General features: G+C 46.2%; 1 protein-coding gene across 2 annotated transcripts in view; it reads left to right on the top strand.

Annotated features, from left to right (window-relative positions):
• Rapgef5 (Rap guanine nucleotide exchange factor 5) overlaps positions 1-13248 on the top strand; it is a 231505-nt gene that overhangs the window by 142805 nt on the left and 75452 nt on the right. For both annotated transcript variants that reach the window (XM_075948631.1, XM_075948633.1), the window contains 2 exons: positions 12257-12381; positions 12846-12934. In XM_075948631.1, coding sequence (XP_075804746.1) covers positions 12257-12381; positions 12846-12934 — 214 coding nt within the window. The remainder of the gene's footprint in view (positions 1-12256; positions 12382-12845; positions 12935-13248) is intronic.

Below are 13248 nucleotides of genomic sequence, written 5' to 3'. Positions count from 1 at the left end.
TACGTTTTTCTCTAGCAGAATCACTTTCTAGTCCTCGTCAGGACTTGGTTCTATATTAGGGAAGTCCCTATAAAGCCCTATCCCCTCAGCCCAGTTGACCATTTGTCTGCACCCATGTACCTGCCTTTTCTCTGAGGACCTCTCCTAGTAACAAGTGGCTCAAAGCACCCAAAAGTCAGACTCTGACTTGGTTTCTGCCTTACAAAACTATGCCTATGACTTGAACTCTCATTGGGTCCAACTAGGCAGCCTTGGTTCCTAAACAGAGGTGGCTAAGACCTTGACTTTCTGTTCTGTTGGCTTCTAACTGGGCTCTCTCTTACTCCCTACTCTACTGTCTGGAGTTGTTCTTCTGGGGCTATCCCTCTGTTCTGTCTATGGCCTTGACATCCTTCCTCTACTCCTCCCAACTCTACTCCGGCTGGTGGTATGACACAAAACACCAAACACACTAAGCCACTGCTCCACACAACTGATGGCTGCATGGCACTGGCTCCACTATTGCTCCTCTCTCTTCTGCCCCCCATCCTGATTCCCAATTCTGGCCATCGACCAAGAATTCCTATATTGGGACAAGAGGGCCTGCTGGGAAGTACTTAACAACATTTAAGCATCTAGGATAAAAACAGAAAACAGTAACACCTGTGTGATTGAGTAACTTCTCAAGTGTCACATGGGAGTGGGGTGTGAAGAAAGCTGTAGGCGCTGAGTGCAGTAATTAATTTCAGTATGAGACAAGAATTAAGACAAGCATGTAGGACTGGAAACACTAGCATACCTACTCCAAAGATTTTAGATCTTCTGGTTGTTCTCTTGACAGCAGGAAGTGGACAATGTGACCCTTATGGCATACTCTGCACTGATAAATGGGCAGTATCTCTGGAGACTGTGAGTTGTGGGACACTGCACCTTTGCTGTGTGTGTCCTGCTGCCAGGGACCTGGCCACCTGCATTCTGTTGCTCTGAATGGGACCAGGTCAGTGGGAGGTGGAGACAGAGCTCAAAGACTGCAGCTCATTGTGGTCAGCCTCCTTCATGACAAACTTGCTGTCTCTGGCTACCTCAGGTCTAGCACTCACTCACACAGCTACTCAGCCCTTTCAGCTGTAACAGTGAACTCTTCCTTGTTACCCTGGGTCCTCACATCGTTTGTCATGGTCTCCTCAAACGCTTCTGTGAACAACACCTTGGTCAAATGCCCTCTGGCCTACTAGCTGTGTTTCCCTTTTCAGCAGTATCCAGAGGATGTGGCAACTGTTGTAGCTTATTGACGTATTCTCATGATGAAGACAGTGACCTTCTCTTCTCTCCTGCTCCCATCTAACCTGCCAGCCTAGCAGGCGTACAAGCTGTAGTCTGCTCCATCATCAAATCCCTACACTTGCTCCAGATTTAGGACTCTTAGACACCTTGTTTTATATTACTACACTTAGAGGTTGCAGATTCACAGCAGGTCCCCGAAGTGCAGGCAGACAGATGGGCATGCCATGAGACCACACCGCAGGTCTCCGAAGGCAGCTGGTCCTGGGCAGGGAGACACACGGCAGATGGCAAGAGACAGAGACATGGATAGGCATGCCATGCAGAGTGAGGTTGGATATTTATCTAGTGGATTATGGAGGGGGAAGGAAGAAGGGGAGAAGAGCAGAGAGAGAAAGAGAGAAGGGAGGGGAGGGGAGGAGAGGAGAGGAGAGGAGAGGAGAGGAGAGGAGAGGAGAGGAGAGGAGAGGAGAGGAGAGGGAGAAGGGAAAGACAAAAGCTGCCTCTCTGAGAGAGAGAGGGAAAAGGAAGAGACCCAGGCTACTAGCAGGAAGGAAGATCTGCCTGCTTCAGGGGACTGAGGAGGAGGTGGGTGTGGCTTGTCTCTTAAGAGACAGAACAGATCGTTACACTGCTGTCTACCCTGTTATAGTTATTGGTTTTCTGTTTGGTCAAGTTCCGTAACACACTTGTGCTTGCTTTCACCCCTATGAAAGTCAGACTTTTATAGGTTCCATAAATTTGTGGATAATGAATACAGAAGCTTGAGTTATTAATTTAATGTGTGTGATATAAAAAGAACTAAGTATTATTTAATTAATTACCCTTCTTCTGCTAGAGCAAACTGTAGAGATGAATTTCTCAGATGAGTGCCTTTGCGTTTCTGGGACTCTTCACAGCTCACCTGACACAAGTCGCACCTGCTTTTCTAGTCTGTTCCTTTCCTTTCTCCCCCCCCCCCCAGTCGCTCTCTCTCTCTCTTGCTCTCTCTCTCGCTCTCGCTCGCTCTCGCTCGCTCTCTCTCGCTCACTCTCTCTCGCTCTCCATACATTTTTGTGGTGCAGGGATGAACCCAGGATCTCCTTAGTAAGCAGGATTTCCACCCCTTCACCTTTGTTTTGATGAGTGCTGTCTTTCAGCAATATTTTTGTCTTCATATCCTTTTTAAAAAACTGATTTCCATGAGAAAAAAATAAACCATAAGATAAATTGTCAGCAAAATCTGTGTGTTTGGTCTCAAACAAAGCTCTCTTTTGCCTAAGAAAGGCTCTGTTTCACTTATCCCTCCCCAACACACACACACACACACACACACACACACACCTTGATAAGAACTGTAGTTGTGTGCTACCCCCATTTACAGTACCAAAACAGATGCGGGCCCTGATGGTTTGGTTTGCTGAGCTATGTGTGGATTTCCAGTACATGATGTTAAGAAATCTCTCACTGCTCCACTGGGTGCCTTCCTCCTCGTTGAAAGAGCCACACTCTGGACTTGTGGGGGGAAAGTAGAGTCAGGATAATTGAACTATATACAACTTTAGCATTGGAAAGAGTGAGCAACCTCCCTTCTCGGTCCAGATTACCTCCAGGGGCTCTCTGGTCTTGCTGACAGGTCTGACTTGGCTTGAGAGATGTCTCATTGCACCTCTGTGTGTACAGCCTGAAACTGAGCCACACCAAGCCACACTCGGCCTCTTTTATCTTGCCACCCACACGTGGAAAATTACCTGCAGCACGTCATTAGTAATCGCGGACTCCCTCTCTCACGGGCTCAGAATCTCCAGGTGGAAACAATGCAGTGCCTTTGGTTTTTCCTCTGATCGGTCATGGACATCCCAGCAGTCTAAACCAACTTCCCAAGGAGGTTTCTCAGGCCCCAGTGGCTCCCATGACTCCGAGAGCCTGTCAGAGTGCCTGTGTCCACATGTTCATGGATGCACTGTTATTTTCGTTTGCTGTTTTTCGGTGCTGGGAATTGAACCCAGGATCTTGTGCATGATAGACAATCACTGTACCCCTGAGCGACAGCACCAACGTTCTTCACCCACCCCCCTTTTTCTTCTTTTTGAGACAAAGTTTACAAAACAAAATCAACCATAATACTGTACAATGTTTGCCCAGTTCTTGACTCTGTTAGTGGGCAAGGCAGCTTTTGTGTTGGGACCCCTCCCAACCCTCCAGGAAGTCAGATGTGACCTTCCTGACTCTGGGTCCACAGGTTAAATAGACATAGGGGCATCAAGTGCACTGACTTCCTGTCAGACCAATCTTTGCTAAATGTGACCCTCTTTCTGCTTGGGTCCCTGCCTCAGTTCCCATCAATACTCATTTTCCCTGTGCTGTGGCTTGAGCTTTGCCTAACAGCAGTTGGCTGGATTGTGGATTTGTACCACAGTAAGTACCCATCAACCCTCCTCTCCTCTTGAAATGTAATCCCTAAGGTGATTTTCCAAAGCCAGCAAGCCACTCAAATGTAAATACTATCTTGGCAGTTTGGGACTTTGATAAGGCCTGGCCACACCTATTACCTGACTCTCAGCACCAGGGTGAATCAAGCTCCTGGTCTCTCAGAACAGAGCACTGACCAGTGAAGGGTTATCTGTGGCTTGACCAAAGGCACTAGAAAACATGAAGCCTATGTGTGCTTAATGTCAGCTTCATCATCTTCTTGCTTTGTGTTCCAGCCTAATCAGGTGGCATTTCCTTCCTGTGCTCCAGCTGATCCCTGTAAACCGTGGCTTTTCATCGTGTCCACCTTATAGGACAACTCTAACGATTGCTTGAGATAGCATACAATCAGCGTTTAGCTTTGCCAGCTAAATGGTAAGCCCTCAGGAAGTGATGCTTCGTAGGCTTGTCTGCCTGACGTGACTGAGTCCTCCCTGTTGTCCCATCCCTCACAGGTCTGTTTCTCAAATGCACCAACACGATCTCATTAGCTCTGGTGCTATGCTTACCTTTACTGCCATGTAAGCAAATTGCATTAGCCATTTGTGATTTAGTAACTAATAATTGCACAACGTTTCACACGTCAAAAGACATATCATAAATTACCTTCAAAATGACTGTGTCCCAGGGCTGTCTGACGCTGGTTTTCGTACAAGCTCCTCAAGTGAAGACCCCCACCGAGAGCAGGTTATTCTGCTCATAACTCATGGGCTGTTTGTCATGGTCCAGTTTCACAAACAGGCCAGTTCTCAGTTTAGCCCGTCTGAGTACCTCGTTTCAGTAGATGGTCAAGGTGGCAGAGTGGCTGATGTCATCCAATACCAGGGTAGCCTGGTGCCCTTCCTGTGAGGAACACCTCCCAGCCAAATCTCCTGTCTTAGCTATAGCAGAACGTGAGTTTCGGGTATTCTCTTGCCTTTCACTATAAAATCCACATTTATCCATCCATCCTTTTTATTCATTATTTATTCAGTAAATGTTCACTGAGTGAACATGATATGTCAAATCCAGCTGGTTGTTGTGGGTGCAAACTAAGGAAAGCGTCTGCTGCAGGATAGTTTATAGTTTGTGACGGACAGGAAACTATCCGTGAGAAATGTCCGTCACTCCCGAGGTCCGGGCAGGGGTTTTCTGGAGGAGGTGATTCTTGCTGTGAAATAGTTAGGTCAGGGCTGTGTGATGCAACGGTGTCCATCAAGCTGTTGGCTGTAAACAGTGTGCTTTTAAGTTAGTGTCCTGATTGCTCTGTCAGAGACCAGAAGGGAAAGAATGCCAGGACATGTACTCAACTTATGGTTTGGTACTGATGCTGCCAGCCTAGGTGGCTGTTTCCATCAGCAGGTTCTCTCAGGCTGCCCCATGTCTGTTAGGACGGAGCAGTCAGGTCACCTGAGAGGAAATCTGCTGGAAGAATGGAGTATAAGAAAGCTTCCTTACAGAGCCTGCCATTTGACATGATCATAGCCACCTGCTTTTTGTTGTTGTTCATGTGACGTAGACCTAAGGGACAATGCCACTCAATACTCCCCTTACTGATGTTGTGATACCTAACCTCTGAAATATCAGCTGCTTAGAAACTCAGTTTGTGGAGTGGCCACTCTGAACACTTCAGTTTAAGACACATCCTGTCAGATACTCAGTGAGAAGGAAGGCTCTGAGGGTCTGAGTGCAGGGAGTGTGGGAACCTTACCAAGGGTGACCTTGAGCCCTGTGAAGGAGCTGGAATCCCTTCTCATTTGCTTACTCTTGAACTTGCCTGCTCAGTACATTCTTATCAAGTGAATATCGTGTGCCTGGCCCTGATCCAGTCTTTAGAAAGACAGAAGGCACAGTTTCTGTCCTTGGAATGTCATCATTTAGTGGAGAAGAACAGAAAGCAAATGACCAAAGGTTACATAGGTTATATAGTCAGATGATGGGTGTTGAAATTGAGGGGGCGAGTGTTAAGAGACTTATAGAAACCAAACCTCCTCAGAGGAATCTAAATCCCTGTGTGTAAGATGGTCTGTACCTTTATCTCAGGTATGCCATCAGAAGGTTCTCTAAGCTCCCAAAGCTCATCTCTGAGCCCCAGGTAAGAGCTCTTATAAAAATGAGCTCGTAGAGCACCAGAGGTGTGCCCTTGGAGAAGCCAGGGACTGCTTCCAGGACACCCGCAAAGGGAATTGGGAATAATAGGAAAATCAGGCTAGGAGATGCATTTGCGGTCACTTTTTTCTTGGTCATACTGTGATTCACGAAAACACAAATATAACCAGAAACTCGGCTCAGGACAGTAAAATTGCAGCCTGCTAAACTGTGAACATCACTCTTTTCCTTGCCTTTAAAAAGTCAGTATATTTACAACTCTATATTTTTATTTTGGTAAGAAAAAGAAAGACAATTGTCCATGTGAATAAATGGGGAGGGAAACACTAGTTTGATGAAGAAGCAAGAAACTGAGCATGATCATGGAAGTTAATCTAAGTCATGGAGGTTGTTTCTCTAATTCAGGGTAGAAGTATAGCCAAGCTGAGTAAATCCATCAACATTCTTCATGCAGAGTATAGACCAGGCACAAGGAGTAGGGGACTTAGCAACCCTCCCCTGTTTCCTTTTTTTTTTTTTTCCAGAAGGCCCTTTACAAGAGGTCAGAAGTCTCAGAAATCCAATTACCCTCTTACCAGGCATTCTGCAGCTACTGTCTGTCGCTGAGGACTATTTACTACTTGCTTTTGCGTTTCCTCTTCTTCTGTTGTCTCCAATAGTGTGCCTTCCTACTGGGTGGAACTGCAAGGCGTCCACTTCGTGAGCTGCTAGAGCACCTCATCTCACCCGGAAGTGGGAATGAGAACTGGTCTCTGCAGATCTGGGAACAAAGTATGTGTTGGGGTGGCAAGAACTTTCCCTGAAGATGTGCGCATTGGGCTCATCACCATGCACAGAGGTCAGAAAGAGCATGGTCACACCAACATCCTGCCTCCCAGAGCCATTCCTCATTCAGGGTCCATGCCACTGGCTTGGTTCTCTGCTTCTTACTCCAGGATGCTGTTCCATTTTCCTTGGGCGATTCATTGTCTGGCTTCTGCCTTCCCATGCTTTTCCTCCATCACTCCCTACCAATGCGAGGGCAGTGTGCAGACGTCATTGCCCCATCAGTGCCTTCTGACCAGAGACTGCTGTGAGGACCACACCTGCAGGTGACTGAATTGGGCTTATTGGTGTTGTGTGAGGCTCTTGAGACTTCATGCTCTTGAGGACCGTTCTGGGGAGACAGTTACTAGAATGTACTCTGAGGACTTGGGGAGAGAGCCCAAGGAAGTGAGGCTTTACTCTGGAAACTAGGCTAATTCTGTGACTGAGTCTTATCCTCCCGCCCCCCCCCCCACCCCGAGATTGCAGACCAGGGCAAAGCTCCTGCTGTCACTGAAGAGCAGCAGGTAACAAATAAGGCTCTAGAGAATTTTGTGGGGTGAATGATATTTATTCTATGTTCAGATGTAATGACTAATAGCTGTGCTTTGCTTTGATGCATCATGATTCTCTGGGGGCCTTGTCTGATGTTGATTCCCTATAGAACAGTTAAACAAAATGTCCAAACCCAGCTGAACATGGCCGTGTCAGAGCCTGGAAATGCGAGGTGAGGGGAACACCACTCAGCTAACAACATGGAACACTTTTGTGACCACATGGGCATGGGGTGGTAGAGTGGTTTCCTTACCAACAAGAAAGATGGCCAGTTCTTTGTCGTCCAAGCTCAGTCACCCACAGTTCAGCTGGATTCTGACACTGTCTACCAGAGAATAGCACCAGAGCCCACAAGCTAGGCACTAAGCACTGCAAGGCTGTTTCAAATTTTGATTCCAATCACAATCTCTGGTTTGTTTTGCCCATGCTTCTGATCTATTGGCCATAATTTGGAGTTTTCCACAACGCCCCCTCCCCCTTGGCTCAATTGATTTTCTAAAGTGGCTACAGAACCCAGGAAAACTCGCTTAGCAGTTTATTGTAAGGAATATTTTAAAGAACACAATGAACAGCAAAGGAATAAGGAGGGTAAGGTTTAGAAGGGTCCCAGAGACAACAGTTCCTTTCTCTGCAGCCGGGATGTGCTGCCCTCTGGACAGGTAGATGAACTCTTTCCTATTCATCTTCCAAGAAGCCCATTGAAAAGTGCCCTTGGGATTTTTATGCAGACTTCTTTGTGTAGGCATGACTGGTGAATTCATTGGCCGTTGGTGATCAGTGAGACCTTGAGAGGTGGGGACAGGAGCTGTGAGGCCCCAGCCCTCTGAGGAGGTGGTTGGTTCTCTTGGCAGCCAGGCCTTCTATGGTGGGGTTATTTGGTGACTTTCCCAATGTGATTTCATTAGCATAAATTCAGGTGGGTGTGTGGAAAAGGGTAGTTCCTATAGTTCTGGACCTGCTCAAGCTGCAGAACTTACACTGAAGATGCTCTTAATACACTAGCCACTTAGGAAGCTGTCAGCATTTTATATGCTGTAAATATGAAACCCACTTCAGGGCCTCTGTACCTCTGCTGGCCTTCACTACCCAGAGCTGTTGGCAATGAACCTTTGCCGCCTTGATTCAAGCCTCTGCTGTTGGCCCATGTGGTAGCTAGTCAGCAGTCCCTCAGTTTTCACGGTTGAGCTTCCCCTCCCATAGCCAGGCAGGCACTCTGTGATGAACGGCTATTTTCCTAGTATGCTTGAGTCCTGGGTCCTCTCCTCACTCTGACTTCTGATGTCTCTTTGCTGTCTCTTACCCTGGATGGGCCTCACCAGTCACTGTATTCCTTATGGCTCCTGAACCCTTATTGCAGAAGGTCATAAAAGCACAAGTATGTATTCTTTTTTTTTCTTTTTGATTATCGAGACAGGGTTTCTCTGTAGGTTTTTGGTTCCTGTCCTGGAACTAGCTCTTGTAGACCAGGCTAGCCTCGAACTCACAGAGACAAGTGTGTATTCTAACTTCAATAGCTTATGCTGCACCCCTGAGGCCATTTTCCCAATAATATCTTCTTCAGGCTACAAACCGCACCACACAGCCCTCCTCCAGAAGCTGCTTCAGTACCTGTTACTAAGATAGAAGCCATTGCATGTGATCTCTCCGGCTTCCTTATTTCTGCTTCACTGAGCCAGCGGATTCTATCTCTTTCGTGGCTGATCCTGCATTTGTGTTCTCTGCTCCTACTCCCCATTCTTAGCTAGGGCACAGGCTTTCAGGATGGCCTAGCCCTACATATTGAAATCCTCAGGTTCTACCCCCCTCCCACCTTCTTCCTTTACTCAACATCCTTTTCACCCTCCCTCTCCCCCTCCCTCCTCCTCTACCTGTGGAGTACTTCTCTACCACTGAGCTATAATCTAGGCCCCTTTTCAAAGTCACAGTGAGTGTGTTGGTCAGTGACCCTCTGCCTCCAGAGCGCCCGGGCTATGGCTTTGGCTCATCCTCGGACCTGCTGACGCTGCTTCTGGGATTCTCTTTCCAGCTGCTCCACATCTCTGAATGCTTTCCCCGAGACTGTCTCTATCCTTCTTGGTCTCTCACTCAATTTTTCTCATTAAATCCCACTTCTCTGCCCACTTTTTGGTTCCACCTTAATGCCATCAACTGCCAAAATTTGAATTATTAGCAAATTTGTCTCTCTTCTTGGCCTTTGTGCAGAAAGCTGTGTTTTCCTTCTAACTGCCTTGTAAACATCGACAGTCCTCTGTCCTACCAATAAAACATCATTGTTTGATCTGAGTTATCATTCCTCTAGGTCCATGTCCTGTTTAACAGCATTCTCAGTCTCTCAGGCCACTTAGTTATCTTTGACCACCAAACCCCATGTTTTCTGCTTCCTTTTCCCCTGCACTTAGCAACACCTTAGGGTAGTAGTTCTCAACCTGTGGGTTGAGACCCCTAGCAACCATTTCACAAGAGTTGACTAAGATCACCAGAAAACCCAAGACATTTACATTACATTCCTAACCGTAGCAGTTACAGTTATAAATTAGCAAAGATCATAATTTTATGGTTGAGCATCACCACAACATGAGGAGCTGTATAAAGGCCACGGCGTGAGGAGGGTTGAAAAGCATTGCTTTAGAATGTGCACCAAGCTGCACTTGGGTTTTCATGGGGCAGTTAACTTAGAGTCGAGCAGGCTTGTCTTACTCGTCTTTGCTTGCCACTGAGTGTCCAGCAGGGTATCCTACCCAAAGGAGGACCTCATTATTTGTTACATAAATGACTGTCAATTAGAAGTTTTAATGCTTCATGGACAATCTATCATAGAACATATTTCCATCATTAGTCCTAATATTTATTTTACTCTATCAAGTACTAAAATAAAATTTCATAATACAACCTCAATGATGCTATTTTTCCTCTTTTTTTATAGGAAGAGAAATAAGGGAAAGGTGCCCATAATAGGAAGCCTTAATTTAACCCTCCTTCATAGATGGTTACAGGACACAGGATTCTTGTGTTTTCACAGCAGGTTTCAAGAATTTACATCTCCCCTTACTCATTGATTTTTCTGCTTTTTCTCTTCTTTATTTTTAACAGGTTTCAAAATGGAACCTATTACAATGACATAAGATGCTATTGATAGTGCATCAACCTGATTCAGCTATTCTCCTGCCCAGTAAAGGATGACTGCTGTGTGCAAACCATGTAATGCATATCACTTACAGAGACATTAGAAACCCTGCCCATCCATATGTATGTGTGCAGCCTGCAAAGTTAATAATGCCATCTATCATGTGCACATAGGATGTAAAATGTACTTCAGAATGACAGCAGCTCATATAAAATGAATATTGTCTGACGATTAGAGGAAGCCAGGGAAAGATTTTTGTCTTTTCATATCTGTTCTCTCAAATAATAGAATTGCCTTATTCAATGTAGCTCATCCCAGCCTTCTTCTGTTCTCCACCCCCCATATTTTGGTCCAAATATGCCCCTCTCTCCAGCTACTTTGGTCCACTTCACCGGCATGGATAACAAAAGAACTGCTTGGAGAAATGAACGATAGCAATTACACATTGGTATTCATGTTACAGGACTCACACTGGCCTCCTTGGGGAGTTGAACAATGAATATCCAGCATTAATTGCCACAGACACCATGTGTCTGACCTTGCTGAAACATAATACACCGGTTCTTCCTAGCAAAATTATTTGCCAGTAGGAGATTTAAAAAGGATGATCACACAATTATATTGCTGTTTAGAATGACCAGTATTATTAGTTTTTAAGAAAAACCAGTATACTTACATTTTATTAGAAATTGGGAGTTGAGGTCATAGTCATTTGCTGATTTGCTTAGCAGTTATGGTGATATCAATGCCTTTCTAGTCTTGTAAAAAAAAAAAAAAAGTAAAATACACTGATATCCGTGACGGGTCTGTTGAAGCAATTACAAGGCATTTGGATAAGGCACTTTTACCCATGCAGGATGGCAGGATGCCCTTCTTTGCGTCTGTTCCTAATTACAGGTGGGTCCTGTCGGTAGCAGAAGTGCACCAGCACAGCTGCCTTTGCAAACAGTTGACATCATCTTCAAGAGGAAACCTACTTGCTCTCAACTTTACTTGCTCTATTCTTTTTTTTTATTATTTTATTTCAAGTCATCAGCAACAAAGAAGTTGGATTTTCTTTTATACCTCTTATAGTTCTTTTTTTCTGGCGGTATTGCTGGGGCTGGGTTACTGCACAGTGAGAGTTTCATAGCAAATGCCCTGAAGTTTGTGTCTGAAGCTCAGACTTGGGCCCATACTGCTGGATCAGCAGTGAGCTTGCCCTGACTGAGCCAGGTCAGGCACTGGCCCTGTGCTGTGGAAGCTGTGTGTGCAGAAATGAATGATGGTTAAGCTTCTCGCCTGTTTAAAAAGGGACAGAGATGAAGGAAGTCAGTGCAGGGGCCCATGGCATCAGGGTTTAGCATAGATAACATTCTAACTAGACATCCGTCTTTGCTTGTACTCCGATAAAAGAATGCTTGATAAATTTAAAAGCCCTGCAATGGGTGTCCCTCCCCTCCCCCTCTGTGTGTGTGTGTGTCCATCCAGGGAGAGTGGCAGAGTTTGACATGAGCTATCCAATGGTTAGCCATTTGCCCACCCTTTAAAGCAAGCCTTGACTCATTTTCTAAGTGTTAAATGTAGTTACGCTGTGATTTTCCATTTTAATGATGTTTAGGCAACATCAGCCAGGTAGAAGACTGCTCACAGCAAGTAGTATGCTGTACATTTTGAAACTTTTAAGCTTTCTATTCTCCAAATCAAATTGTTCCTGAAGGTAGTTTCAAAAATAAACTCTTCAAATCCTAAATACACACACACACACACACACACACACACACACACACACACACACACACACACACACTTTCTTCTGTCTTCGTGGCCTTTTGTGTTTCCAGAGACCTTGAGCCTAGATTCTGAACTGATGCCTGACCACACTGCTAATTCTTTCCAGCTCTTTGAAGAAATGAAGTGAAGCTAGTTGGCTTCTTTTTAATCTTTCTCTTCTCCTTTCCTTCTCTTATCCATCACGCTGATCGACAATTAAAGCAAGATGATGAAGTGCCGATGGTTCAAGTTAAAGAGCAAGGCCAGAGTGTGCTGGTGCTGAAGAAAGTAGCAAGCTGTGGCCCAGCCCCCACCACGGGGAGTGCGGAGCGAGAGAGCGATGCGAGGTGAGAGTCCCTGCAGCCCAGGCATGCTCTGGGTTTCCTTCCCTTCGCGTTGCTTCCCTTCCCTGCTCCCTCTCACTCACTTGCTCTGCTGCTGCCTGCCCTACTCTCCCTCCCTCCCCTCCCTCTTTTCTCTCCGCCTCTCCAGCGTTCTAGCTGACTGCAGAGCTCTTAGCAGCCAGATGGACTTAGTTCCCTGTGAAAGGACCAGGATGGCAAGATCTTTTAGCCTTTAGGGGATGCCTTTGTTAGGCACCGTTCACAATGGGCAGCTCCCGCCTGCGGGTCTTTGACCCCCATCTAGAGAGGAAAGATTCCGAGGCGCTCTCAGGGCGCCAGCTGCCCTTGCCTACCTTCGATGTGCCTTATTTCAAATACATCGACGAAGAAGATGAGGACGACGAATGGAGCAGCCGCTCGCAGTCTTCCACAGAGGATGACTCAGTGGACTCTCTGCTCTCTGACAGATATATGGTGGTGTCCGGGACCCCGGAGAAGATCTTAGAGCACCTTCTGAATGACTTGCACCTGGCAGAGGTTCAGCACAAAGAAACAGGTAAGCTGGAATGAGGGTGAGGGGTGGGAGTGTGTGCGTGGGGTCTCCTCTCCCCAAATCAACAGCAGCTGGCGCCTGTCAGTATCCCCAGGGGCGAGATTCCCACTGTTTGGGAAATCAGGATGGCTAGGAAAGCATATGCTTTGTGTGGCTCTCCCTGTGCCTGTGCTGTTTGTTTCCATCCAGTAAATGGACACATGTAGTTCTTGAGCTGTTGCCTGGGAAGGAGCTGTGGAAAGAAAATGAGGTGAAGGTAGATGTGTATGGTTGGTAATTTTTGCCAAGTCTCACGTAAAGCCACTTGGCAAGAAGCC

The sequence above is a fragment of the Microtus pennsylvanicus genome, chromosome 14 (genome assembly GCF_037038515.1).
Source record: "Microtus pennsylvanicus isolate mMicPen1 chromosome 14, mMicPen1.hap1, whole genome shotgun sequence".
NCBI classification, from domain to species: domain Eukaryota; kingdom Metazoa; phylum Chordata; class Mammalia; order Rodentia; family Cricetidae; genus Microtus; species Microtus pennsylvanicus.
Note: the sequence above shows the minus strand (reverse complement) of the source record. Positions and strands in the feature narration are given on the sequence as shown.